The sequence below is a fragment of the Candida albicans genome, chromosome R (assembly GCF_000182965.3).
Source record: "Candida albicans SC5314 chromosome R, complete sequence".
Taxonomy (NCBI): Eukaryota; Fungi; Ascomycota; class Pichiomycetes; order Serinales; family Debaryomycetaceae; genus Candida; species Candida albicans.
In genome coordinates, this window is record NC_032096.1 from 1,818,256 (window position 1) to 1,845,089 (window position 26,834).

Here is a 26,834-nt window from a genome sequence, read left to right on the forward strand (position 1 = left end):
ATGTCTTGGGTTTGTACAGGAGCAATTAGCTCAAGAGTATGGGTTACTATTAGTTTGATATATTTTTCTCGTTCAAACAACCTACTTTTTTTTGTTTTGTAGAGTTAGTATCTAAATATTTATAGTTATCTACAGTTAATTTATTTTGATCTATATAAAATTTCCGATTGGTGTGTGTGTATGTACGATATAGCGAGTTATTAAACGAAGATAGACAAAAGTGGTCTCAGAACTGTTTTGCAGAAAACAGAGACAAAAAAAAAATAACAAATCAAAATATCACCACACACTTGTACGCATTTACTCTAATCTAAGCAGAATCTCTGTCAGGCGCTTTCCACTTTTATACGAATCAATTGACATGACTACAGGGAAGGTATTAGAACCATCCTTGGTTAAGGATTTATCTAACCATATATATGAAAAGAGAAAGGCTACAGCATTTCAAATTGAGTCATTGACAAAAAATGCTTTGGGACACAATGACAGTCAAACGATCTATAAAATAATCAACGAACTCACAGAGTTAACAAGCACAGGCACAAACCTGGCCAAGATGGGAGCAATCACTGCTCTTGGAAGTGTGTCTGTTGCACTTGGGTCTTTTGCTATTGCGTACTTTTTGGAGGATATCGTCAAACCCATCTTTTCAACATTTAAGGACACCGACGCACGCGTCAGATATTATGCTTGTGAATCATTATACAATGTTGCCAAGATAGCCAGGGGAGAGATATTGATTTATTTCAACGACATTTTTGATATTTTGTGTATCTTGGTCAGCGATTCAGAAAGCAGTGTCAAGAATGCAGCTGACATTCTAGATAGGTTGGTTAAAGATATCGTGAGTGCCAAGGCAACCAACTATGTTAGCATATTGCAACAGCAACAGGAGTCTCAAATACGAAGCAATTTGGTCGATGCTCAAGGTAACGCCATCCAGGTGAACGAGCCACAAGACCCCAGCAAGGCGTTCTCGTTGCCAAAATTTGTCCCCACTTTACTAGAAAGAATGTATACAACCGACCCGTTCACCAAAAAATTTTTACTAAGCTGGTTGGAGTTGTTTGACGACATCCCATCATTGGAGCTAGTTAGGTTCTTACCGGAGTTTTTGAAACCGTTAATTCAGTTTTTGTTCAACAACTCGCCCACGGATATTCGCTCAGAAACAGAGAACCTATTGAACGTGTTTCTAGAAGAAATCAAGTATATAACCAAGATAAAGATTGATGCAAGAAAGAAGGAGTTGGCCAATAAGAAAACAAAGCAGGCAGAGTTAGATGCGAATGTGAAAAAGGACAAACAAGAACATGGCTCACCAAACTTGAAATTGCATGATACGGAATCCGCCATTGATGAAGACAGTGGAGCCGACGATGAAGCATCAATAAAGTCTGATGACACCACAATTGTAAGACGGCCACTAGCCAGCGGACTCACCACCAAGCCAACAGAGGGTCACAATAAAATTGAAGTATCTGGTAGTGATGCTAAGGAGGAGCATGAGGAAAATGAAGAAGTAACACTTGGACAAGATATTTTCATTGATTACGAGAAAATAATTTTGATTTTGTTGTCGTTTCTCAAATCCCCCGAATCAGAAAGTAGCTTCAAAGATTTGGGTAGCGAACCGCATGAGATCTATTGCCAGGTACAATTTATTGCTATCAAATGGTTACGTGATATATTGGAAATGGCTCCATCAAGCATCTTAAAGCAGTTTCCGGAATGTGTTGGTGTTACTTTGAAAAACATCTCGAAAACTGATAAGGCTCAGGATTTTGAGTTGAGGGACTCTTTTCTTGATTTTAATATGGCTATGCAACTGTTTTTGTACAAGTTCAATGATGCTAGTTTAGACGAGTTCAACGAAACTCTTGGTTTAGACAAGGAAACCAATACGGAGTTCAACGAAGTCAAGCTACCACTTACTTTATCGGCGATAGTTAAAGAGTATTTGGACTCTGTTAGCGAACTAGCTAGAACCACAAGTTTGGATTGGATGATATTCATATACGAGAGAAACCCCACGGAGTTTATGTCACTTTTCCAAGCGGAAGCAAACAACTTTGAGTTGACTGACCTATTGAAATATGACACTAGTAATGAAGTGATACTCAAGGTCTTGACTTTGATGGCAAAAATATCTGAGGCAAACCAGCAATTTTTCAAGAATTTCATTGTCAAATTGGTCAAAATCTTTGAGTTGGACGGCACAGAAAAGACTTTCAAAGTTGAGTTTATTATTCGTAAGTTGTGTGTTTCGCTAAACTCGGAATTGATATTCACTGCTTTGTCAGAAGTGTTGATTACTTTGAGTGACTTGGATTTCTTGAACACCATGATTGTTACCTTGAACAACATATTGCTAACTTCGCAGGAGTTGTTACCGTTCCGTAAGAAATTAAAAGGCTTGGATTCCAACAAGGTAGAAGATTGGCAATTATTTTCGTCGTTATTTCAAAGCTGGTGCCACAATGCACCTAGTGCAATCTCCTTATGTTTATTAACTTCAAATTACGAGCTATCATACTTAATAATCAAGAACTTGTCTGAATTAGAAGTGACATCGCAATTATTGATTCAGTTAGATGTTTTGGTCCAATTATTGGAACTGCCAATATTTATGAAATTGAGATTGAACTTATTGGAGCCAGAAAAGCATCCGTATCTCTTTAAAACGTTGTACGGATTGTTGATGATTTTGCCCCAAAGCAATACGTTCATGTCGTTAAGAAATAGGTTGACTACAGTAAGTAACTACAATAGTAATTCTGGTCCCCAATTTCACTTGTCGACTCCATTAACAACACCAACGCCTGCGCCAGGAACTACAACAGCTCCTATTCCAAGCGGGAGCTCTACCACCAGCCAATCTATTAGAAGGAAAAGAATTTATGAGATGCTAGATAAGTTTATTAAAATCCAAGACTCCCATGAGAAGTACAATAACAGTAATAAGAGAATGAACAACCCAGTTGGTTATAACCTTGAGTCGGCTTCCGTGTTCCCAGTTAATCTGCTTAAATAGTATCTAATTAGGTAGGTAGTGTAAACTAGCCCGAAACTGTTTTTGTTGGTTATCGCTGTTTTTTTTTTTTGCCTCTGTATTCAGTCCTTGCCAGGTGATTCCCGTTTACACTTTAGATTTGAACTTTTTTTTGTTTGTAACCTTCAAAAAAAAACCTTGAAACTGTAAGTTGATACGACTAACGCTTGAACATTTACAAGTTAAACTAAACTAGACTTAAATAGCTGCAAAACAACAAATATCTTCAACTTGCAAAAATCATGTCCACCAATACTGATCCAAAGACAAATAAGCCACGCAAGTTTGTTGTGGTTGTTCCTGAACTGTTTTTAGAAACAAAGGAGTCTCTGTCACAACTGAAAGCACAACGAAAAGAACAACAGAAACTACTACAAAAACAGAAACTAATTCAAATAAGAGAGAAAAGGAAACGGAAATCACAAAAACAAAAGAAAGCATCGTCAAGATCGCAAGCACCTAGTCAAGAACATCAACTACACCAGCAGCAGCAGCAGCAGGTTCAAACAGGAAATCAGGAAATAGCAAATGATCAGCATCATCAACAACAACAACATCAGCAGCAACAACAACAACAACATTTCCATAACCAAGGGACTGGCCATAATTATGCATTAGGGTTCATACAACCTACATTTGATTCTCAATACCCCAACAAGTCACCAAATGTTTTGGCTTCTACAGACTCGCTGTTCCCAAGACTTTCATCATACGACTTGAAATCAAAAGATTCAAAATATAAACGATGGACACCAAGAATGGATCAACTTTTGATCAAATTGTTGAGTGACGTTGTCCATTCGTACCCAAGAGGTGCTGAACCGGAAATGAACAAAAAAGCTTGGTTGTATGTATGTAAACAATTACGGTATGCCAACCCGGAGACGGTGTACTCGACATATTCCAAATATTCAGTTCTGCAACATTTGAGTAATGTGATTCAGCACCGTTATAAGATCTGGTTTCAATTAATGGTTCATTCTAAAACCATTACTACAGGGTATTCATACAAATGGAATCTGACCTTGGGGAGGTTTGAAATAATTGATTTGATCACTCAAAGTTTGATATTAGATTCACGACAAGTGAAACTGATTCTTTATGGCAATACATTGAGTTTACCTGACTTGTCACAATACAACAAAAGTGCAATAATCACCAATGATTTCTTCCTTAGTGACAATTTGGGGTATATGTCGGTTTATCATAATGAAATACTACCAGTATTGGCAAAGTTAGATAGCAAATACATTGAAGATATTGGGATAGATGGAGATATTTATACTAAAGTGCCAAAGTTCGATTATCCTGAGGGTCACAATGAGTATTTTAAACCTCTAGTTCCGGCCAAGAAACCCTCGAATAAACGCAAGAAGCCGGAAGTATTCCGACAGTATTTGCAGACAAACGGGTTGCACCAGTATATTGAGGACGATGATCAAGTGGGTAGTTCTTCTACTGGAATGCTTCAACAGTTCAGAAGAACTCTGGAAGAGCCCATTCCTCTAGTATTTAAGGAACCAATAGTGGATCCATCATTGAGAAATACAAGAATTGATGCAAATAGAAGTCGCCTCTCCTCACAACGATCACAGCCACCACAGCCACCACAACCACCACAGCCACCACAGGAACCACAACTTCATACTTTCAGACCAATGCAGCAATCGCAACAACAGTTACACCAATCGTTCTCAGCACACCCGCAACAAAATCAGAATCACCACCAAGAGGTCCAAATGAGCATAGAAATTGAGAATGCCTTAGCTTCAGCTGCCAAAGCTGCATCAGACTCTCCATCCGCAAGAGCAAACAAAGACTCTACACCCTATTATCTTAAAGATGCAAAATGGTTCAATAAGTTGCTTCAACTTTATGACTCGGGTCATATTCGTGCTGATGAGGTATTGTGCGTTTGTGAAGGGGTACGAGATAATAAAATTCCATTATTTATGTTGAACGTGTTGGACCATGGGTATTACCCCACAAGGACCCCCAACAACCAACCCGCAAGAGCTCATAGTGAAGAGATACTGGACGAGGAAACTGCGAACAGAATTAGAGATTTTATGTTGCCAATGGTATATAATAGCTGAAAAAAAATAAAAATAATAGTCACTTTAAATACATACATATATACCCACCTGTTTACTAACATATGGTGTTTTTATTTTTTCTATTTGATACTTGTAAATACCTCTGCTAAATCACCCCCTGATATTTATAAGATCCTAGTCTTGAGACTTGAGAGAACCTTGGAGAAGCTTGAGATTTTTCATCATGTTGACTAGTGCCTCCTCCAATACCAACACTAGCACTCCATTTAGTTCTTACAGAATCATGATGAGTCAAAACCGAGGCTTGCATTGACTCAACTCTTGGTGCCACATTTTGTTCTACGATGGAACGACTTCTAATGTATCCGAACTGATCGGACTTATTCAAACTATCAATTAATTGTTCTGGGGAAATTATGTCTTTGGGAACAATATTCTTAGATTGCCATACATCAAAGGAATTAAAAGGTTTTATATTATATGAGTTAATAGGAAAATCGTCCAAGTTTTGCAAGCCTGAAGTGGTCGAGGTATAAGTACTAGTTGATTTTCTTTGGGTAGAAGATGCCGGTTGGGTAGTAGTTTGCTCATCATCAAATTTACTGTTGCTAGTGCTACTATTAGTGTTGTTGTTGTTATTTTTGTTGTTGTTGTTATCACCAAAGCCAACTCTACCAGTATATTCATTATCGTAAGAAGGTAAAGTCGATTTTGATTTATTAATGGGACTTAATTGATATACTGTACTAGCAAACAAATCTTTTTCGAAACTTGGCTTGTTATTAGTGTTGTGTTTATATCGTTGATCATATATTTTGTTAAAGTCATTAATGAATTCGTTACGTAAATCTCTTTGTGGTTTTTGGTTGTGTGACACTGTCAAACCCAGGAAAAGTGGTTTGGTCTCCAGCATGTTTGTTGAATGGGAAGACAGATAAGACGAAGACGGCAATAATCCTCGTGACCTAGCTGATGGTGTTGTTCTGGCTGATAAGTTTCCTGAATCCTGAGTTGAAAAAGACGGAGAAGATGAAGAGAAGGAAGATGACAGACTAGTTAAATGTTGACCCATGAAACTGTTCCCAGCTGGTTTTAATCGATAGCCCATTTTTGCTGCTACTGTTTTCCTTATCAATATGTCAAACAAAATTTTAGTATTCAAATCAGACAATTCTCGACTGCTTAATAACTTGGCATCTTGTGGATAGAGCTCTTCAAATTTTGGAGGGGGAACGGAAAACCCACCGGTATAGATGTCTTCCTTATATTTTTGATATATCAACTCAACTACTGTATTACCGCCACCACTACCAACACCAACACCTGTACCAGCACTTAGATTGGACACCGGAGCAGTCAAGTTTGCTCCCCTTAGGTAAGACCCTGTTTTTGATTTCTTGTCGGTTGGTACAATAACAAAATTGTCAAGCTCGTCAATTTCAAAATTCTTGGTGCTATAAGTCAACGCAGGTTTAGGTTGCAAAATTCGGTGATGCAGATAAATTCGCATTGATTGTGGTATAAAGTTTTTAACTAAAGCCTGATAGTTTGAGTTCATCAAAAAGTCCATCATCTGTTTCTTATTATCAAAAAGTGGCGCCTGTGGCCTTTTCTTGTACTGTAGACTTCTTTTCCTCCGTATGGGGAACTTTAATGGTTTGTTCTGTTTGATATCGGCTTTCTTCACAGTTTTGTTGCGTCGCTTGATTCTGTTTCTGTTTCTTAAGGTGGCCAGACGTGATATGAGGGACCCAGTAGTTTTAGTGAAAAGTGGATCATCAAGAACTGTCAAAATGGGAGGTGGAGGGGATGGAGAAGAAGACGAAGGGGCAGGTTTAATTGGTAGGCCCGAGCTTGTTGTTCTGTGATGTATATTCTTTGATATTTCCTCATAATTTTGAGAGTTATGCCATTGTGTGTTGGATGGTTTGTGTACTGGTTGTGAATCATATATGACTTCAAATGGGTTGGATGGTGTCCTTTGATGTAGATGTATTCCTGAGGAGGTGGTGCTGATTACGTTAGGAGATAATGACACACTCTGGGTGGGATAAATTAAGGACGTCATGTTGCTGGACAATTGGTAACACCACAGACTCTAATCATAAGTTGATGGGTGATACTTCCTAACGTATAAAATGAATAAAAAAAAATACAAAAGTAGGAAATTTTTAGTTCTTTTTAATGTGATATTTCAAGGGGCAATAGATTTGTTTCGTCTAATTTTTTTCTTTTTTTGAAAGCAAAACAGAAAGAAAGACCAATCCCAAAAAATCCCTGTAGATAAATCATGTGTAAAGTATTTTTAGTTAGACGATCAGATTAACAAAGGGAGAATGCATATTTTTCTAGTATCCGTTGTAGATCAAATGAGAAGATGGCTGGCTAGTCGCGATGTGAAAATCTTGCTGAGAAAAACGAAACAAAAAAATTTCGCAACTGAACTAGCAAGCATAGAAGGCAAATTTGGAATCCAGTTCTTGTTGACTGAAAAGTTAAAACAACCATACAACGGATAAAGCCAAAGAGTAAGCCTCAAGTTTGAATTGACAACAGGTAGCTGCTTTGTAGAAAGGGCTCAACTACTCTCACAAAAATCAACAGATAAGATAATCGGAAAAGCACTACTGATAGAATCAACAAACAATGTGAACTGATTTCTAGGTTTAAGAGGCTGGTATTATGGTTAGTATATTGTCATGTCTCTCAAACAAGAGAGTATTATTTTCCGTTTTTAGGTGAAAGTAAATTACCTGTAAAACTGGTTATTTGGTAGACCCTTGAAAGCCTCTTCAAAAACATTTCACGTCAAAGAAACGAAAGTTTTCCAAAGATATAGCCATTTTTTGTAGTTGCCAATGATTATGACTGTCGATAATATTGCAAGAACGCAACCTTTCTACAGATAAACTCTTTAGTACTTTTACTTCTCATGAGTGACCTGCTTCACATACGTGGAAAGTTCACATTCTGAAAGGGAAGAATATCTACACATGGACACACTAGCTAGATATGGACATACTATACAAAAGTGTTGCGGTGGTGATTTCCTTTCATTCTGATTATAATGTTAAACCTCTAAATGCCATGTTGTAGATTTGTGGAGAGGGGGGTGTGAAAGAGAAAAATAATGTTGGGGTGAAAAAAAAAAACGCCAATTGGTAGCAACTAGGCAAAATTGACGATAAATTTGAATTTGGGCGGAAATTTGGATAAAAATTAAGAACACGCACACGAATTTGAGTTTTACTTAATATTTGTTTGTCTCTCTCTTTCCTAATTAAATTCTCCAAAACACACACACACTTTCTCTCTCTGATCTCGTTTGTTTGGATTGTTGTTGTTGTTGTGTTTTTTTTTCTCGTTCATTTGCCAAATCACAATTTTTTTTTTGCCTTTTCTTTACCTTTTCTTTTCTGATTCGTTTGTTAAATCTTACAATCTAACATTATCATTTTGAAGTAACATCATGGATAAACTCAAGGAAGTATGTAATAATTGATTTGTTTTTTTTTGGTTGAGTTGATTAGATTAGTATTTGAAGCGATCAGAACAATAGTGACAACACAACAAGGGGAGGCAGGTCATGTCTAATGTCACCCGATTTGAAATGAAAGAGGGACACACATGTGGGTGATTATTGAGCGCTAATTAATTAGATGGCTCTTAGCTTAGAGACCTATAAACACCTCTGAAGGTAATTTGGAATTGGCAAATTTTTTTAGTAAAGTGAGGTCCAAGTATAGGGAGGAGAACGTTTAGGGAAAATCACGGAATTTAGTACATGTGCCCACAGAATTTACACTTTCAATCAACCAACGAATTGAACAAAAAAAAGACAAACATCGATGTATACTAACATACGACGATCTAGAAAATCAACAACTTGAAATTAGATGCTGAAAAATGGCAAGAAAAATCTGATGAATTAAGTGATAGAATCAAAGAATTGGAACAAGAAAATTTGGAAAAAGACAACCAAATCCAAGCTTTGACTAGAAAGAATCAAGTTTTGGAAGAAGAAGTTGAAAAATTGGAAACCTCATTGAATGAAATCAAAGAAGCCGCTGATGAATCACACTCCTTGAAAACTTCCAATGAAAACTACACCAAGAAGAACCAAGTTTTGGAAGAAGAATTGGAAGAAGCCGACAAGAACTTGAAAGAAACCACCGAAAAATTGAGAGAAACCGATGTCAAGGCTGAACAATTGGAAAGAAAGGTTGCTTCATTAGAAAGTGAAAAAGAAGAATGGGAAAAGAAATTCGAAGAATTGACTGAAACCTACAATGCTGCTAAAGCTGAATTGGACGAAATCAGTCAACAATTGGAAGCTATTTAAATTAACAAGATGTTTTAGGCTTGAACATCAAAATAGAAGGAAACAAGCAAAGAATTATGATAATTTAATTTTACTAATTGATTTTAAATAGTGATTATATAGTAAGTAATAGGTTTTTTTTTTGTTCATTATCAGTACCCAATTATTTTTATGAATCCATTTGTAGACACGTAGCAGTAGCCAAATATAGGGGACCCTGTCTGCATATACACAGTTGAAACGATTCAATTGCAACGAATTGGCCGATATAGCTACTGCACAGAGTCTAACTGTAAAGCTTAATTTATCTCCAGCTGTATGAAAAACGGAAACGAAACTATGTTGAGTGTCACAAGTGTCGTAAGCCTTGACTTATTTCATAATTATATGACGTGACACTGTTTGTTTTGTTTGTTATCTCTCACTTTAATCTGTCCTCTATGTTACACGAATTTTGAATTCATTCCCTAAACAGCAGACAATGCCCTAAACACAGCTTACAATATTTATTCAACTACCCTTTTTTGTTTTGAAAGTTTCCACTCAGCACTTGGTATTGCATTGTTTTCATTATTGTAGTCTTGTTATCTCCCCATAATTATCGAGTTTCCGAGGGTATATATGACTTGTAGAAAAGTCGTGAGATCGAGACATTATTACTATACACAGTGCGACATTTATGTAAACACACCAAGAACACACACACACACTCACACAGCCCGAGAACATTGACACAATACGAAGCAAACTAAAAATTATTAGAAAAAAAAGAAAAAAAAAAAAAAAATTCTTACATATTGACCAATTGACCAATTGACCCCTTGTCTATTTTTGTTATCTTTACCACAATTATCAAAGATCAACCTTTGAAGTTTAACCCCCTTCTGAACTCCTTCATATACATGTATACAAATAATTATGGTGTTTATAAGTACATTGCTTTCGTCGTCACTAGGGTCGCGATTTTCAAATACTTTAGAGTCACACCAAATCGATGATGACTATTCGGGACAATACGATTTTGATACGGTGGAACTGTCATCGTCATCGTCATCGTTACCACAGTCTCAACGACAAGTATCAAGCACAAACTTAAGTTCAGGGTTACTGTCATATCCCGACAGGAGGGTCATCACAGAAACTACAGCGGCAACTGCGACTATAAATGCAAGTAATTTCTCATCCCCGCCTTCGCCTCCACGACAATCCTTAGCATCAACACCTACTCAGCCATCAAATTGTGTAGCCGTTGCAGACATTGACACAAGATTTCCACCAAGTTCTGCTGTCATAAACCAGTATGACCCATATGAGGAAGTCCCATCTTATGAAGCATCGCAACGTATGCATAATCAATCCGCCAATAGTAACAGCAACAACATTGCCCATAATAATGATAATTATATCACAGAAGATGTTTCGCATATTGCTCCCACGACGCATATATACACTCCCATTCCGTCATTGCCAATACCTATTACATCAAGCACAACGGGGATATCTTATGGCAATTCTTACGATGCACTTATTAACAATAACAACAACAATGGCAATACTAGTAATAGAAACAACGATAACCGTAATGGGAACAACAGCAGTAATGGTAATGCATCTAATTCTACATTACGAGGTGGGAATATCAAACGGTCATCCATTAAACAGCTAGGTTTAAAGTTTTTGAATGCACGACAACATTTTTTACTAGCTTCTTGTCGTGATGTATCGTTAATTCCTCCTTTGATTGGACTAATACGTTCCTGGAGAATGATCTATAGCAATGATACCAACAATTACAGCCAGGTTCTTAATGGGGATGGAGTAACACTAATTCGAGGATCAGAACATTTCTTGACTGGACTTTGGTGTATTGTTGCTGGTTATTTATCATATTCTATATTGGACTCGTTGTTGGTTCGATGGATAATGACATACCTGACGTCAGCAGCAATTGTGAGAGTACTTTCAATGCTGACAATAATCATCACCATAGAACTATACTTGATCAATACTACAAGTGCTATTACCGACTATGGATTGCATATATGGATATTCATTAGTTGCGTGCTCACATTCACATACATTGTGCAGAATTTTGTCACATCAAATCTAGAGTTGATCAATTACTATAAGCGGACGACGATCCACAAGCGAGCCAGGTTTTTTGATTTCTATAATATTGTTGTGTTTGCTGTTGTCCCCGTGGGTTTGGCTAGTTTTGTCACTATGGTGGGACTATTGCGATCTTTGCTATTATTAAGAATCGAAATTGATAGCAACAATAATGGCAATGGTATGATTAATCTTGATGGTGTCTAACATGCTAATTTTTATACTTATATAATATAATATAATTAATAATGATCATAATTATTCAGTGTGACTCCGTCTTAATTTGGGTGTTATACTGTAAAAAAACGCTGACCAAGAATTAAAAACGCTACCAAGCAAGATTGTGATACGTGTGCGTGTGTCAAAAAAAAATAATTTTCAGCCACTATATAAATAGCCAAGCTCATCCAGTAGAGAAATTTTTTTCTTTCTTAATTTCTTCTTTTGCCTTTTTTTTTTTCCTTTTTCTCCTTTCTTTAATCAAAAAGTATTAAAGGGAAGGATTTGCCACGGCGAGATAATGTAAAATAGTCAAGTTATACTCGTTGCCAACTTATTCAATTTAAAGTTTTATATTCCCGAGAATGATCCCAAACAATTTTGTTTGCGTGACCCCTCTATAGGAAGTTTGAAATTTGTGAATTTTATAAATTTTGAATGTCGATTTATCAAGGGGGATATCTGTATCTGTCTACAAAAAATGTGTATATGTATATTTCTGATTGCAACAATGGCATGAATAATCTCTACTACAAGCTTTAAGCCAGTGTATTTTATAGTACTCAGGACTGAAGTTTTGTATTGTCTTCAAAATATTCTATCAAGTAAGCTGTTGACTCAGATGAAACGTATTTTTTTGTAAACATACAACTAACGATGACACAGTACCGGTGGCCGTACTCAAAGCATCACCATGATTTAGTTAAGCAAGTACATCTTAATGCTCTGTTGGGCCAAACTCCCCTTCCGTAATTAGAGATTTACTATAAGATACAAACAGTATTATACTATATTATATTATAAATATGTACACAAGTATTCACATATACATATAACTTCAAATATATTTTTAACATTGACCAAAAGAAAACATAGCGCATTCTTCTAATAATATACAAATTCAAATTTCCTTTTTCTAATCTTCAAAAACTATTCTCTTTGTAAAACCTCTTTATCAGTTTATATCTCTCTTGAATAAGTCTGTCAAAATGAGCAAAAGAAAATGAACATAAAAAATGAAAAGCTTATCTGTATTTGTTGAAACCAATGTCAGCAGCTTTTTCTCTGAAACATTGACGACATAAGTCCAAACCGTATTTTCTGATTAAACCAGAGTGGGAAGAACAATGTCTACATTGTCTTGAACCTTTACCAAAGTTTCTTGGGTGGGAGAACCAAACGTTTTCGTGAGCCATCTTGTATCAAATAATAGTTATCTAAAATGAAAAAAATAGTTAGTAATCAACACTCTTGGAAATGCCAGATAAAACCCACAGTCAGAATGTGGTATGGATAATGGTGATAGTGAAAAGTAATATGCCCAAATCCCTATTTCGGGTTGACCAAAATGTATAAAACAGACGTATTTTGTGTCAATGATGTGTACAAATAGTTAATTCAATAATCTTGATGGTCTAGCAAGTTTCTATTCCCCTTTTCTTAATTATGGTTGGCTTATTTCTGGTCTATATCAATCCTTCTAAACCTTGAAACATATAGAAAACAAGGGTATTAACATCAGTTATATACCTTGAAAATGAATTTTTTAAAATATAATAATGCTTGCAAAGTAAAAAATGAATAGGGTGATATATATATGCTTTCTGATGTTTGCTTTTGCCATTTATAATATTATGCCATGGTTTCCGTTCTATTGATGTATGTTCTTTCTCATTATCTCTTCCTCTTTAATTATTCAACATTTCATTATCAATCATATCCATTATCGTATTCAATAACATACTAATTTAACGTTAGTTTGTGGTGTTACAGAGTAAGTTCAACTATGAAATTTTTCAAGGAAAATTTTTTTTTTTTGTTCTCGTTTCTTTCGTTTTCCATGGAAATGAGTTTTGTCTGTGAGTAAGCTGGGTGATTTGGTTCTCACCATATCTTAGTTGTTGGGACGAAAAATAGAGCCAGTGCACACCCCCAAATGCGCGCTGCAATCTAGCACAATTGGGACCAGCGCGCACGCGGAAAAACCAACATTACCAGTGCGATACACATGATTGGAAAATAAATTATACAGTAGTGCACATAAGAATTCTTTGCTATTCTCAAAATCATTCACGTGATAAGGGCTCCGTAGCCCTAATTGTTTGCACGTGACCAACTTTTTACTAGCTCCATACATTTTTTTTTTCTTCTTACATTGATCCAAGCTCATCGCACAAATATGTTTTTACATACTGGTAATCTCGTATACTATCAGATCGTGCTATAGTTGTCCTTATACATTTAAATCGACTTTCGTCAGTCATACAAGTAGCCATAGGGTATATATAACTATTTGAACCATGGCCAATTCTCATAGAAACACATTAAAGCATGACCATAAGCCATTCAAATCAAAGCATGCCACCAAAGGTCAAATCAAGGCCAGAATAAAGGGTAAAGTTGAAAAATCATCCAATAGTCTGGGTGGCAGTAAACTGCTGAAAGTTGTATCAAAATTGGAAAGGAAAAACTTATCAAAACAACAAAGGGACAATAAGATCTTAGAAACGAAATTAACTAAAAAATTGTTTGAAGGTAATTCAGGGGCAGAAAAGATTGTTACCATAATTACATTAACTAATGATTTATCTGCTGTTGACATTGCCAATAGATTATTTAATGAACAAGAAGATACCAGTAATGAGTCAATAACAAGATTCGATTTTGGTTATCCTTCGGTCACAAACATAAATATTGCAAAATTCAAAACCAATTTGAAAGTGATAATTCCCAAACAAAATAATATGATTAGTATTCTTGATGCGGCCCAAGTGTCTGATTTTGTTCTCTTGGGGATATCTGCAACTGAAGAAATTGGAGAAAACTCATTTGGTGAAACCGTCTTACGTGCATTGATTGCTCAAGGTATATCAACAACAATTGGGGTGTTGCCGAATATTGTCCTGGCTTATCCAAAACGTAATTTACAATTAGATGTCAAGCAGTCGTTACAATCATTTTATCATCATTTTTTCCCATCGCGAGATGGATCATCGAATCGAGGCAGTGGCACTGATAGTGGTGGGAATAAATTATACCTGTTGGAATTAGATTCTGATAACTCGAATTGTTTGCGGATAATATGTCAAAAATTCCCTCAACTGATAACTTGGAGAGATTCTCGTGGGTGGTTAGTTGCCGATAAAGTTGAAATTTTTAACCCAAATGGCATGCCTGTGGAGAATCAACAACAAATGATGGTGGTAGAAGGTATGGTGAGAGGAGTTGGATTCAATGTTAATCGGTTAGTTCATTTGCCTGGATTGGGCGATTTCCAATTACACAAGTTGGAGAAATTGGCAAGAAAAGCACGTGGGAACAGCTCACGTAATCATCGTGGCGGTATGGATATAGACACTGGTAATGATGGTGATGCTGAGGAAACGTTTTTGCCTAATGAACAGCAAGAGCTGTTGGATGAATTGAATCCTGACGAAGGGATCGATATGGGAACTATGGAAGATGACGATGATTTCTTAAATAACGATAACTTTGGTGTCAGATCAGAGGGAAAAATATATTTCGATAACGGCAACAGCAACGGTACGAGCTCTTCCAGCACGGGCAAAAAACTAGTTCCAAGAGGTACTTCAGAATATCAAGGAAGATGGTTTGTTGATGATGTATTGGATGAAGATGCATCTGATTTAGAAGAACAACGAGAAGGAGAAGGAGAAGAAGAAGAAGACGCCAATATAGTTGACGATGATATGATGGTAGAAGATAATATGGAGGCAGATGACATTACCGATAGTATCCATGATTCAGAAATGATGCACGTTGACTTGTCACCAGAAGAAGAAAGTCGTCAACTTGAAGAATACCGATCATTAGCTAAAGATGATTTGGAATTCCCTGATGAAATTGAGTTGCATCCTAATGAATCGGCTATAGAGCGATTGAAAGGGTTTAGGGGCGTCAAGTCTTTAGGTAATTGTGATTGGGATTATGATGAGTACGATCCTGAAGCACCATCGATATTGAAGAGGTTGTTCCAGGTGTCGAATTATAAAGCCACGAAAAACAAAGTCAATAAACAATTCATCAAACAAACAGAAATCACCGCAGGTAATCGAGTCAGATTATATATTATCATTCCTCCTGGCGCTTCCAACAATGTAAGCAGCGTTATTGGCAGTTGCTCGAGTGTTCCATTCCCTGTATACGAGTTATTAGAACACGAACACAAGTTGGGTGTTTGTAATTTCTCATTTGAAGCATGGCAAGATTACGAGAAACCAATTATTAACAAAGAGCAAATCATTGTGCAATATGGACCAAGAAGACAAATTATCCAGCCGTTATATAATCAAGCCAACAATAATCCAAACAACGTTCATAAGTTGGAGAATTTTGTCCATCATAACCAAGGTGGTGGCGGTGCAATTATCGCTACTGCTATAACCCCAGTATTGTTTACTAACTCGCCAACATTATTTTTCAAAATTCATCCCGACGCTGACGATAGTAGCAACTCTAATGGTGGATCAGTTGAGTTTGTTGGTAAGGGTACTTATTTGGGCAGTGATGCTAAACGTATCATGGTACAAAGAGTTGTTTTAACTGGTCATCCAATAAAAATTCATAAACGTGTGGTCACTATCCGTTACATGTTTTTCAATCGTGAAGATATCAACTACTTTAAGGCAGTCTCGTTGTTTACGAAAAACCTGGGACGAGTCGGATTTATTAAAGAAAGTCTTGGTACTCATGGTTATTTCAAAGCCAATTTCGATGGTAAATTGACATCACAAGATGTGGTGGCTATGAGTTTATATAAACGATCCTGGCCTGAAGTTTCAACTGCCTGGAATAAGTTTAATTATTAGTATATATATACATTCATATAGGACTATATTACATCTTTTCAATGCTTCATTTGTTTATATGTAATTATGTATGGTGTCTCATATACACACACAAAAACTGAGTGAAAACAGACAGAAAAAAAAAATTGTTAAATTTCAACCTCATCTCTCTCTTTCACATTATAATCCACCACGCCTTTCTAATTGAACCCAGTTATCCCTCCCTCCATATTGTTACATACACAAATGGGTAAGCACAGAAGAAATAAGAAAACTCAAAAGTCCAGACATGATCCATTATCCAATCCTAATTTGACCACTAGTGCTGCCATTAATGCCGTTCGAGGTTCTGGCAAACAGTCTAAAATAGGACCTTTAATTGATAAATTGAAATCACTGGTGCTTAACGACAAATCAATGGCGATAGGTGTGATTAATGTATTGGCTGAGGATGAACAGATGAGACAAGAGTTGATTAATAATGATATTGTCCTAGTTCTAATGCAGTATTGTTTGAATGATGCCAATGCCAGTGAGGATATTTTGATTGAGTCGTTTGGGTTATTGAGAAATTTAATCATTGAAGAAGGATATGACATAATTCAGTTTATTTGGGATAATGACATTTGGACAATTGTGGAAAACAATTTGAACAAAATCAACATTTCCTTCAATTATTTAATGAACCACAACAATAACGATGATGGAACCAGTGATGGCAAGCCAAAGAAAAACTTGAGCAAGGCCAAAATCCAATCACTTTATGAATTTTCGGAGAATCTCTTTACATTGATAATCATGCTTATTACCTCAGATGAGAGAATTTTTGACTTTGTCTTTAATATCAACAGCAATGGCGAGAATAATACTGGCGGTAACAAAATCGATCCAATTGTACAATTTGTATTAAGTTTAATTGATAGTCACATCAATAACAAATTAAGATTATCGAAAAAACTATTCAACACTTTGTTGGAATTATTATTCCAATTATCTACAGAATCGATCTCATTTGTTCAAAAATTAAGCACATCGTTTGATTGGGATAAACTTGGACAATTTTTACAGAGTGATGCCAATTATGACTCAACATCCAAAATATATTATAATGGGATATTCTTTTCGTTAGTTGAGATTGTATTGCAGCCATCGCCACAAGAGAAAAAAGAAGAGCTAATGAGACAAGTATTGAGTGATATCATAAAGGCAATTACCGTCAAAGAAGGCTCAGAATCAAAGCCAAAAGAAGGTGAGGAACAAGAGACACAAGATTTGGCAGCATTTGAGGCAGGTTGTGATATTATAGCCACTATTTGTGAGTATTTGGCTACCGATGAGACCAATCCTGAAACACCTGCAAGACTTTCACCCGAGACTTTACAATTACTAGAAATGGTTGGTAATCAATTGGTGGGCAAAATTGAAGCCATGGGGGTGTCTGAATCAGAATCAAGTTCTGCTGAAGCAGCAATTAATAACTTGCAATTGGTAATTAGCTTTAATCAATAATGAAGGGAAATCTCCAACTAATTTACATGTATACCAAAATCAGTACAACACTATGAAAGGTTGAAGAAGTAATTGCCTTAATGATTGTAGAACTTAGAATGTAGTGAGAACAAACGCGTAAAACCTTGAACGGTAGGAGTCTTGCGATGTGTAAAAAATCATTTGATCACATCATAAGCACCCGAACAAATACCTACCTCCATAGTGTTTCAGAAAAGGGGGATATTGTGATAAACTTTCGAGACACAGGGGGTTTAAAACTAATCTAAAGATCTTGATGATGTCAGTGTCAACGACGATGAAGATGAAATTGTTTCAAACGATCAATTTCTACGTATTAGGAAGGCCAAAAAATCAATAACGGGAGAGAATGTGTTTGTTGCAATTTGTTCTTTTTGCATCTAGAACCTGTTTTTAGTCTTATACACAAAAGTCGGTGTTCTTTCTATATTGGGTGAAATTATATTTTGCAGACAGGAAGAATCAAGAGTGTTGCTCTTACCTCCTGAGCTTTCCAGGTTTGTTGTTGTCACACCACTCAGTTTTCCTATTGCATGAATTTCTATTTCAAATTATGAAGTCGTAGTTTTTTCATATAACCACCAAAAAGTTGAGGCGTTGATGATAGCAAACATATCTAACCAAGGTCGGAATCAAACTTGGACTGCAGCAAATACTAGTATAGCCGAGCCGATCCATATAGAAATGAAATCAGAAACTGAAAATTTCAAAGTCCGCGAGTTAACAATAAACGATTACTGTATGGGATGGTAAACAAAAGTGAATATCCGAGCTTCACCTTGATACGAAGCTCATAACTACACACAACCCAATAAACAAAATCCATCTTTGTCCATTGTGCACATTTAGTGGGCAATACCTATTGTTCAAACGTTCAAAAAAAAAAGAACTTCGTAGTTGATAAAAGAAACAGAATAGAATTGCGTCTACAATTCCAAATGGACCATGTTTGACCATTGCTTTTGCTTTGCCTCTCTGCATGTAATAATTGACTTGGCTTAGGTGTTGCTTTCGACGGGGGGGGTGGGGACATGTTTGTTAAAATTTCAAGTCCACTGATTATTATTACACCCCATTTTCTTTTTTTTTTTTTGGTAGGAAAGAGGGTGCGTCCGGTTGCACATTGCAATGGACCCGTATCATACATCAAGAATTTTATCTATTGATCGACAGGTGGGCTGGCTGACTGGGCTGGGCTGGCTTAATGGTGTTGTAAATTGATCAAGAGACTATTGAATGTCTACTTGAGTGGTTATTGATATTTTCAACTATGTTTGTAGTGTGATTTTGAAAGCCAAGAATGGCACAAAAAAAATATTGTGCTATTTTTTTTCATCTTTGAAAGGGATAACCCAACCACTAGTGAACACACACATACACAATATCAAGGGCAGAATACAAAACGGACTCAAAATACAAACAAGGAGATATTATTTGTGATTTCATTTTGTTTTTGTAGTATCTAAACATTCTCATCTCTCCTATCTACGGGTCGATCCCCCCCCTTAGATCACCAACTACTACTGTTTTCATTTAATGCTACAGTGGTTATATTAGTTATTTTTAGCAATAGTTGTTGCTTTTTTATTTTTATCCCAAAGGGCAATTCCAATAGTAGGTGTGTGTGTGTACTACATAGCATTTTTTGTTTTGTCGTACCCATTACTGACCAGTAAAGATACACCCTCATTACTTTACTCAATCAGGTAATTCAATAAACTGCTGGAAGGTCCCCTCTTATCTTCTATCAGTAGTTACAAAATGTTTTGAATCTTGTTACGATCTTCCCTACAGATTTTGTCTTTTGCCAGCCCAACATTCCCATATGAAAATAAAGAACTGACCAAATCATTTGAAGAGTGTAACAGGTAAGAAAATCATAATGGAAATACACAAAATCAAATTTCACCCTTTTTGCTTTTGTTTCTCTTTGTGTTTTTTTTTCTCAATTGATTTAAGCTGCAAATCCCATAACAATAATACCCGCGCCACGTTATTGACAATCAAAATCAATATTAATTAATCAATTAATTAATTGATGCAGTTGTTCTTGTTGTTCTTGTTTGATGGAAAAGAAAAGAACCCTTTTTGTAACTATTCCGATTTCTCAGATAACCAAACGCCAATCAGAATATTATTATTAGTGACAAACAGAAATCTTTTTCCGTGACAAGAATGATTGAGTGCTTTTTGATATGACAATCACCAGCTCCTCCTTGTTTCCATCCCTCCCTCACTCCCCTTAAAACTAATCATTGCTTTTTTTATTATACATTTTCTATTTTTAAATGCTCTGTTTGATAGTTCTTCAATTGTGATAGGAAAAAAAAAGTATAAATAGATCCATGGTTTTCCAATATTTTGCATTCACTGTAGACTAGGTTTATAACACACCATCATAATCATTCGCTATGAGATCTCCATCACTCGCTGTTGCTGCTACCACTGTTTTGGGTTTGTTTTCCTCCAGTGCCTTAGCTTACTATGGTAATACTACCACCGTTGCTTTAACTACTACAGAATTCGTCACTACTTGTCCTTACCCAACCACTTTCACTGTGAGCACATGTACCAATGATGTATGTCAACCAACAGTGGTTACAGTCACTGAAGAAACAACAATCACTATTCCTGGTACTGTAGTCTGTCCTGTTGTCCTGACACCTTCAGGTAGTGCTAGTGCTAGTGCCAGTGCCGGTGCCAGCTCCGAAGAAGAAGGAAGCGTTGTCACCACTCAAGTCACCGTCACTGATTTCACCACCTACTGTCCTTACCCAACCACATTAACCATCACCAAATGTGAAAACAACGAATGTCACCCAACCACAATTCCTGTGGAAACAGCCACTACCGTTACTGTCACTGGTGAAGTGATTTGTCCAACCACTACATCTACTTCTCCAAAAGAATCTTCTTCTGAAGCTGCTTCTTCTGAAGTGATCACTACTCAAGTTACAGTTACAGATTACACTACATACTGTCCATTACCAACTACCATTGTTGTTTCTACTTGTGATGAAGAAAAATGCCATCCAACCACTATTGAGGTATCTACCCCAACTACAGTTGTTGTTCCAGGTACTGTTGTTTGTCCAACTACTTCTGTTGCCACCCCATCACAATCAGAAGTAGCCACCAAGCCAACCACTATTAATTCGGTTGTCACTACTGGTGTCACTACAACTGACTACACAACATACTGTCCATCACCAACCACCATTGTTGTTTCTACTTGTGATGAAGAAAAATGCCATCCAACCACTATTGAGGTATCTACCCCAACTACTGTCGTTGTCCCAGGTACTGTTGTTCACCCAAGTACTTCTGCTACCATTATCACCACCACTGCTGAACAACCACCAGCATCTCCAGAGGTTTCCACTATTGAATCTGTGGTTACTACTCCTGCTACATTGACTGGCTACACCACTTATTGTCCAGAACCAACTACTATTGTGTTGACCACTTGTTCTGACGATCAATGTAAACCTCATACAGTTTCTGCCACTGGTGGTGAAACCGTCAGCATTCCTGCCACCATTGTGGTGCCAAGCAGCCATACTACTCAAGTGGAAATCACTGTCTCCTCAGCCTCAGTGCCAGCTTCAGAAAAGCCAACCACTCCAGTAACTGTTGCTGCAGTTTCCAGTTCTCCAGCTGTATCCACTGAAACTCCATCATTGGTGACACCTGCTATTTCCATTGCTGGCGCTGCTGCTGTCAATGTTGTTCCAACCACAGCATTCGGGCTCTTTGCCATTATTCTTGCATCAATCTTTTAAGATATTGTTGGCATTATCAATCTAAGAGTTATGCCTCAACAACGACATCAAAGACAATTTCATTATTGCTTTCATTTTTAAACTGTTGCTGACTTCTTACTATCATTTAATTAATGTGTCAGTTTATGATTTTTTATTTATTCACACTTTTACTAAACAAAGTTATTATTTCGGTTAATTTCAATTAAAAAGGTATTGAAAATTTTGGTTTTTAATTTTTCTACAAGGGATTATCTTGTTTCATATTTTCGGTTAATAGATCTAATATGGGTGGATCTGGTTTCTATAAAGTTTTATGTTTTCTTTTTTTTTTTTCGTAGTTATATTTACTTAGTTATCCTACTTTTTAATATATACAAATTCTATTTGGAGTTCGGTAGAGATTATTACTATCAAAGATCCCTACACAAATTATCCGTTTAATCATCTATCATGGTCGTACTAGCCTAATTCTTCCTGTGTTTTCTTCATGTATTGTAATACCCAGTAGTGACTTTTGCACGTGATAGCAATAAAAGTTAACTCTATATTGAATAGACAACTAGTATATGATAAGATTTCGCAAGAGACCTGACCATTCGTACTGCTCTGCTGCATTTTTCTTTTTTTGGTATATCTATTTCTCATCATTGGAACTACCATTAGGATTACTACTCTGTAAACGATCTTTCAATCGTTGCAAGCCCTTTTGATCTTCAGCTGTAAAATTCTTTTCTGGATCAATCACAGCATTGATTTTTTGTCGTAAATCTTGCCATGATTTAGGTTGGTCAATGGCTTCACTACCAGCAGTATTAGAATTCCTGTGGTCGATTTCAATATCTTTTCTCAAGTTTCCATCTTTCTCTAATTGTTCACTATCGTAGAGGGAGGGGTTATTTTTGCGGTTAGTATTTAGGGATCATTTAGAAATCAAAAAAATTGAAATCTTGTGAAATAACATACATAATTATTGGTTTCCAAAAATTTATTCCAAAATAAATCGACGTTATTATTGCTGTAGTTGTAATGACCAATTTTCCTCCTCTTCCTGACATGATGACGGTGGTTCCTGTTCTTGTTCTTGGTGATTGACTAAAGATGGATGTTTTTTTTTTTCCAGATTTAGATTGAAGTGAGGAAGTTGAAAAAAAAAATATGCCTGCATATCAATTCAAAGATGCAAAGGTTTGCCTATGCTTAGAATAAGGTAGAACCAATAAAGGATTGCTTTCTTATGGTAAAAAAGAGGTTGGCTAGGTGTGCTATATAGGAAAACAAAAATAGCTGAAATACCAGCTCCTACATAATGCATGAGAATATCGTATCAAGAGTTTTAGATATTTCTAAGCAATTTTTGTAGCTTAAATTAAGACTCGCTTAATTACAGAGCTTTCCAAACTGTAATTGGGTTATATGCAATTATTTTATTGAAACATAGACGATGTATGAGTAATGACTGCACAGTTATTTAGTACCCTAATACCGTGGTAGGATTTTGTTCAGGAAAAAGAAAAAATTGGCTCGAGATTTCCTCGAAAAAAGTTAAATAATTTCTAAAGATATTGTAAACCAACCAGTATAATAAAACATATTTGATTAACAAGTCTAAATTTATCGGAAAATCAAGAAATGCAAAAAAATATTGACATCGAGGAGATTCGAACTCCTGCATCTTACGATAGTAGAAAACCCCTGTTTACACAGAAGAAGAAAAGAATTCTTGAGTCTACCGCCTTAGACCAACTCGGCCACAATGCCTATTTCGTGATTGAAAAAATATTACGCGTCACCCGGCGATAACAGACTGGCAAGGAGGAGTCAGTAAGTTCTAATACACACTTGTAAATTGTCAACACTGCTTCTGGTATCATTCATTGGCCTTTGATGTCATAACACAGCAAAACTTAAACTTCTACTTCAAAGTGACAAACAAGGACAGTTAAGTTTCTCGTAGAACGTTTATATTCTATCCATTGCATAGTACAAAAAAATACAGATATTCTTCTATTGTCATTAAATATATATTCTCTGTTTGCTCTTGACCGGCCATGGGAACTTATTCATTATTCTATATCTGGTGGATATGCAGCATCGCTATTCTCAGAAACACCATCATCATCATCATCCAGGAATGCCGAGTGACGATCATCATTGTCATCAGTATCAAATCCATGAAGTTCATCATCATCTTCTTCATCATGCTTATTGTCACACCCAACAACTCCCCATTTGATATTGGTAACTTCTTCTAATCGCAGCAATATTTCGGTCATGGGAGTAAACAACCCAAACTGTTTGAATTCACCATCGTACGAATGTAACATTCCCAAAACCCCTAAACCTTTTGAATTGTCTTCGATATCATCCAATTTAGTTAATATCCATGATCCACTATCGCCACCTGACGCAAACGATGAATTTGCTTCAATGGAATTAACAATGAATTCACTAGAATGAATTGCACCATCTAACCAATAAACCAACTTGATACCATTAAGATGTCCTTTAGTATATTTAGTAGTGGAACCGTATTTGAAAACTGGAATTCCAAAATACGTTTGTATTTCACTATTATTTGAAACATCAGAATCGACGTCTTCAATAGCAGTGTTTATTACTTTTGGAACATATCGTTTCAAGTTGATAACTTTTCTGACATATAAATTATCAAACATCAAACTAGGGTCATATTCATTGAATTGAACATCATCACCAAGATAGTTATGCTCACATTTCAATTTCTTATTCACTTTGATAATGGCCAAATCAGATAATTTTTTCTCCACAATCCCACTCATTTCATTTATTTGGTGGTTATTACTACTATTGCCATTAGTATCACCATTCAATTTGATTAAAGTTCTTTCACCCCAAATTATTTGTCCAAATCTATACTTTGGTAAATTACGAACTTCATAATCGTCCTTATAAGCACTGTTGTTGTTTCTAGTGCTTGATTTTTTTATTTGCTTCAAGGGGAACATTTCCTCCAATTGTTGAAGAACGGCACCGAACGCAACTCGAGTTTCAGATGGCACACCAGCAGTACTGTTATTCCTATTAAGACTCTTGTGGTATTGTTCAGTTAACGCTTGTTTGTATAATGAGATCAATACCGATGACGGTGAGGACACATTAGGGTAGTTCTCAGGGTTGTCGGAATCTAAACAAACGTGACCACATGAAATTGCAAATTTGGAATTGGCATAGGATTTCAAATGCGGTTGCTTTTGTAAATCAATAATGGGGTAAATATAGCCTCCCATGGTCCCCGATGTTCGAGTGGCATTTTCAATCGAAATTGACATGGACATAGGCACATGGTGGATGTCTGTCGGTACTCTAAATGGTAACTTGAATTTCTGGGTGCTCTGGGCTTGCAATGGCGGGAATCCATCGTTGAATGCTGCTGGTTTATTGAAAGTACTTGCTGCATCCACTCGTGTAGCACTGGCTAACTCAATCTGGTTTTTAGCGAGAACAACGTGTACGTCGTCGTACAATTCACGTAAACTTTGTGTTAGACTATGGTGATACTCAGTAGGCTCAGGATATCCAAAATATAGACATAATATGTTCAAATTGTTTGAGATACCTCGAGTTATTGGGGCAATGAATGATCCATTTTGTTCCTTCATAGACAAATTGCTGTGCGACACTTTTTCCATTATGCGCACTAATATTTCTTCATTTGGTAACAGTTTCCCTTTGCTAGAGCCTATGGGGTAGTTCTTTGGTTTGATCATTTCCTCGCTTATTTGGTTCATCTCTTGACTATTTAATAACATGGCAAAGTCATTGAAATTTTTAACTAACAACAATTTCAATTTGATATAAACTTGATCTGTTAGCAAATTATCGTACAACTCAAGATAAATTTTCAAAATTTTCCGTAGACTCGATGAATTATAACTTGTGAAAATATATTGTTCATTTGGCTTGGCAATGGTAGCTTTTTCAACGAAAACATTAAATTTTTTCAAACAATCAATAATGTTTATAACAGTTGTTGATAGACTGGCACTAGAGTTGTAGAACTGACTCATAGTGTATGCCAAATCTTGATACAACTGTTTCAAATTATCCCTTATCAACTCTTCCAAATTTTGATGTTCATTCTCTTCCAATATTTTGAGGGTCTGCAATGGCTGAGAAGTGTTTAGGTCATGCTTTCGTTTACCAAACTGACTGTTACTACTACTGCCGCCACTGGTATTAGTACCACCAGTTTTATACGAAGACTGATTTGTGGAATATGATTGTCTGCTTGAAAATAATGAGTCCTGAATGGTAGAGCCCTTAATTGAGGGGACAGTCTTGTTCAAGTTCAGAATGGTTGGATTCAAATTCAAATGCATCATATCATAGCTGTCATCATTATCAGCGATTTGCTTGTTTTGTTGTTGTCTGAACATGGGACCCAACTCCTTGATAGAGTCATGAGATTCACCTGATTGATTGCTCGGAAGCGGGACTATTGGAAGATCTGAGCCTATGCTAGCAGAAGTGTCATCACCCTGACCTGCAGTTGTTTTATTCGATGACCTTGACAAAAATCGTTTCATAGACATATTACGGTGTGACGATATGTATAATGCTGGTAAGATCTTAACAGTGTTAAACTGTGAAGATTAAAAAGAAAAAAATAAAGTGTTGGAGTAAATTTTCTTTTTTGTGCACACAGGCACGCCCACAACATTATCAGGAATGTAGTAATAACTTATTAATTATCTAACCGATGGCTATCTCACTAGTATACCAAGCCCACACAACCTCTCTCTCAAGAATAATTTGTTTTCTCCAAAGACTATCCATTCTATGTAGTGGTAACTTAGAATACTATTACCTGGTCAATTGATATGCGGAGTAAGGCGCCAGACAAAACTAGCGCACCAACTCTAAATCCCGGTTTTTTCCTCCTCCTCCTCCTCTTTTTTTTTTCTCACTCTTTTGGTCGCTTCGTTTTCTAGAATA

General features: G+C 36.3%; 11 protein-coding genes and 1 non-coding gene across 12 annotated transcripts; 7 read left to right on the forward strand and 5 right to left on the reverse strand. All coding sequences in view use genetic code 12, as the record gives it.

Annotated features, from left to right (window-relative positions):
* Nucleotides 1-361: 361 nt before the first annotated feature.
* Nucleotides 362-3,034, forward strand: CAALFM_CR08430WA (uncharacterized protein; the record flags this gene model as incomplete). Its single annotated transcript, XM_711157.1, has 1 exon — nucleotides 362-3,034. One exon carries the CDS (start codon nucleotides 362-364, stop codon nucleotides 3,032-3,034), a length of 2,673 nt encoding a protein of 890 aa, XP_716250.1.
* A 260-nt stretch (nucleotides 3,035-3,294) lies between these two features.
* Nucleotides 3,295-5,148, forward strand: CAALFM_CR08440WA (uncharacterized protein; the record flags this gene model as incomplete). Its single annotated transcript, XM_711159.1, has 1 exon — nucleotides 3,295-5,148. One exon carries the CDS (start codon nucleotides 3,295-3,297, stop codon nucleotides 5,146-5,148), a length of 1,854 nt encoding a protein of 617 aa, XP_716252.1.
* Nucleotides 5,149-5,254: 106 nt separating this feature from the next.
* CAALFM_CR08450CA (uncharacterized protein) lies at nucleotides 5,255-7,177 on the reverse strand (the record flags this gene model as incomplete). Its single annotated transcript, XM_711160.1, has 1 exon — nucleotides 5,255-7,177. One exon carries the CDS (start codon nucleotides 7,175-7,177, stop codon nucleotides 5,255-5,257), a length of 1,923 nt encoding a protein of 640 aa, XP_716253.1.
* Nucleotides 7,178-8,578: 1,401 nt separating this feature from the next.
* Nucleotides 8,579-9,451, forward strand: TPM2 (tropomyosin; the record flags this gene model as incomplete). The annotated part of the gene is made up of 2 exons (XM_019475562.1): nucleotides 8,579-8,596; nucleotides 8,984-9,451. The coding sequence occupies 2 exons, from the start codon at nucleotides 8,579-8,581 to the stop codon at nucleotides 9,449-9,451; spliced, it is 486 nt and encodes a 161-aa protein (XP_019331107.1).
* An 897-nt stretch (nucleotides 9,452-10,348) lies between these two features.
* On the forward strand, nucleotides 10,349-11,746 carry CAALFM_CR08470WA (uncharacterized protein; the record flags this gene model as incomplete). The annotated part of the gene is made up of 1 exon (XM_711161.1): nucleotides 10,349-11,746. The coding sequence occupies one exon, from the start codon at nucleotides 10,349-10,351 to the stop codon at nucleotides 11,744-11,746; it is 1,398 nt and encodes a 465-aa protein (XP_716254.1).
* Nucleotides 11,747-12,783: 1,037 nt separating this feature from the next.
* On the reverse strand, nucleotides 12,784-12,954 carry CAALFM_CR08480CA (40S ribosomal protein uS14; the record flags this gene model as incomplete). The annotated part of the gene is made up of 1 exon (XM_019475563.1): nucleotides 12,784-12,954. The coding sequence occupies one exon, from the start codon at nucleotides 12,952-12,954 to the stop codon at nucleotides 12,784-12,786; it is 171 nt and encodes a 56-aa protein (XP_019331108.1).
* Nucleotides 12,955-14,058: 1,104 nt separating this feature from the next.
* TSR1 (Tsr1p) lies at nucleotides 14,059-16,587 on the forward strand (the record flags this gene model as incomplete). The annotated part of the gene is made up of 1 exon (XM_711162.1): nucleotides 14,059-16,587. One exon carries the CDS (start codon nucleotides 14,059-14,061, stop codon nucleotides 16,585-16,587), a length of 2,529 nt encoding a protein of 842 aa, XP_716255.1.
* Nucleotides 16,588-16,812: 225 nt separating this feature from the next.
* On the forward strand, nucleotides 16,813-18,075 carry CAALFM_CR08500WA (uncharacterized protein; the record flags this gene model as incomplete). Its single annotated transcript, XM_711163.1, has 1 exon — nucleotides 16,813-18,075. One exon carries the CDS (start codon nucleotides 16,813-16,815, stop codon nucleotides 18,073-18,075), a length of 1,263 nt encoding a protein of 420 aa, XP_716256.1.
* Nucleotides 18,076-20,507: 2,432 nt separating this feature from the next.
* PGA13 (Pga13p) lies at nucleotides 20,508-21,878 on the forward strand (the record flags this gene model as incomplete). Its single annotated transcript, XM_711165.1, has 1 exon — nucleotides 20,508-21,878. The coding sequence occupies one exon, from the start codon at nucleotides 20,508-20,510 to the stop codon at nucleotides 21,876-21,878; it is 1,371 nt and encodes a 456-aa protein (XP_716258.1).
* Nucleotides 21,879-22,494: 616 nt separating this feature from the next.
* On the reverse strand, nucleotides 22,495-22,915 carry CAALFM_CR08520CA (uncharacterized protein; the record flags this gene model as incomplete). Its single annotated transcript, XM_019475564.1, has 2 exons — nucleotides 22,495-22,735; nucleotides 22,824-22,915. The coding sequence occupies 2 exons, from the start codon at nucleotides 22,913-22,915 to the stop codon at nucleotides 22,495-22,497; spliced, it is 333 nt and encodes a 110-aa protein (XP_019331109.1).
* A 588-nt stretch (nucleotides 22,916-23,503) lies between these two features.
* On the reverse strand, nucleotides 23,504-23,618 carry tL(CAA)4. The gene is made up of 2 exons: nucleotides 23,580-23,618; nucleotides 23,504-23,547 (listed from the first exon to the last, which is right to left on the reverse strand). It is a non-coding gene; the product is annotated as a tRNA-Leu (tRNA).
* A 305-nt stretch (nucleotides 23,619-23,923) lies between these two features.
* SSY5 (Ssy5p) lies at nucleotides 23,924-26,431 on the reverse strand (the record flags this gene model as incomplete). Its single annotated transcript, XM_711167.1, has 1 exon — nucleotides 23,924-26,431. The coding sequence occupies one exon, from the start codon at nucleotides 26,429-26,431 to the stop codon at nucleotides 23,924-23,926; it is 2,508 nt and encodes an 835-aa protein (XP_716260.1).
* Nucleotides 26,432-26,834: the final 403 nt, after the last annotated feature.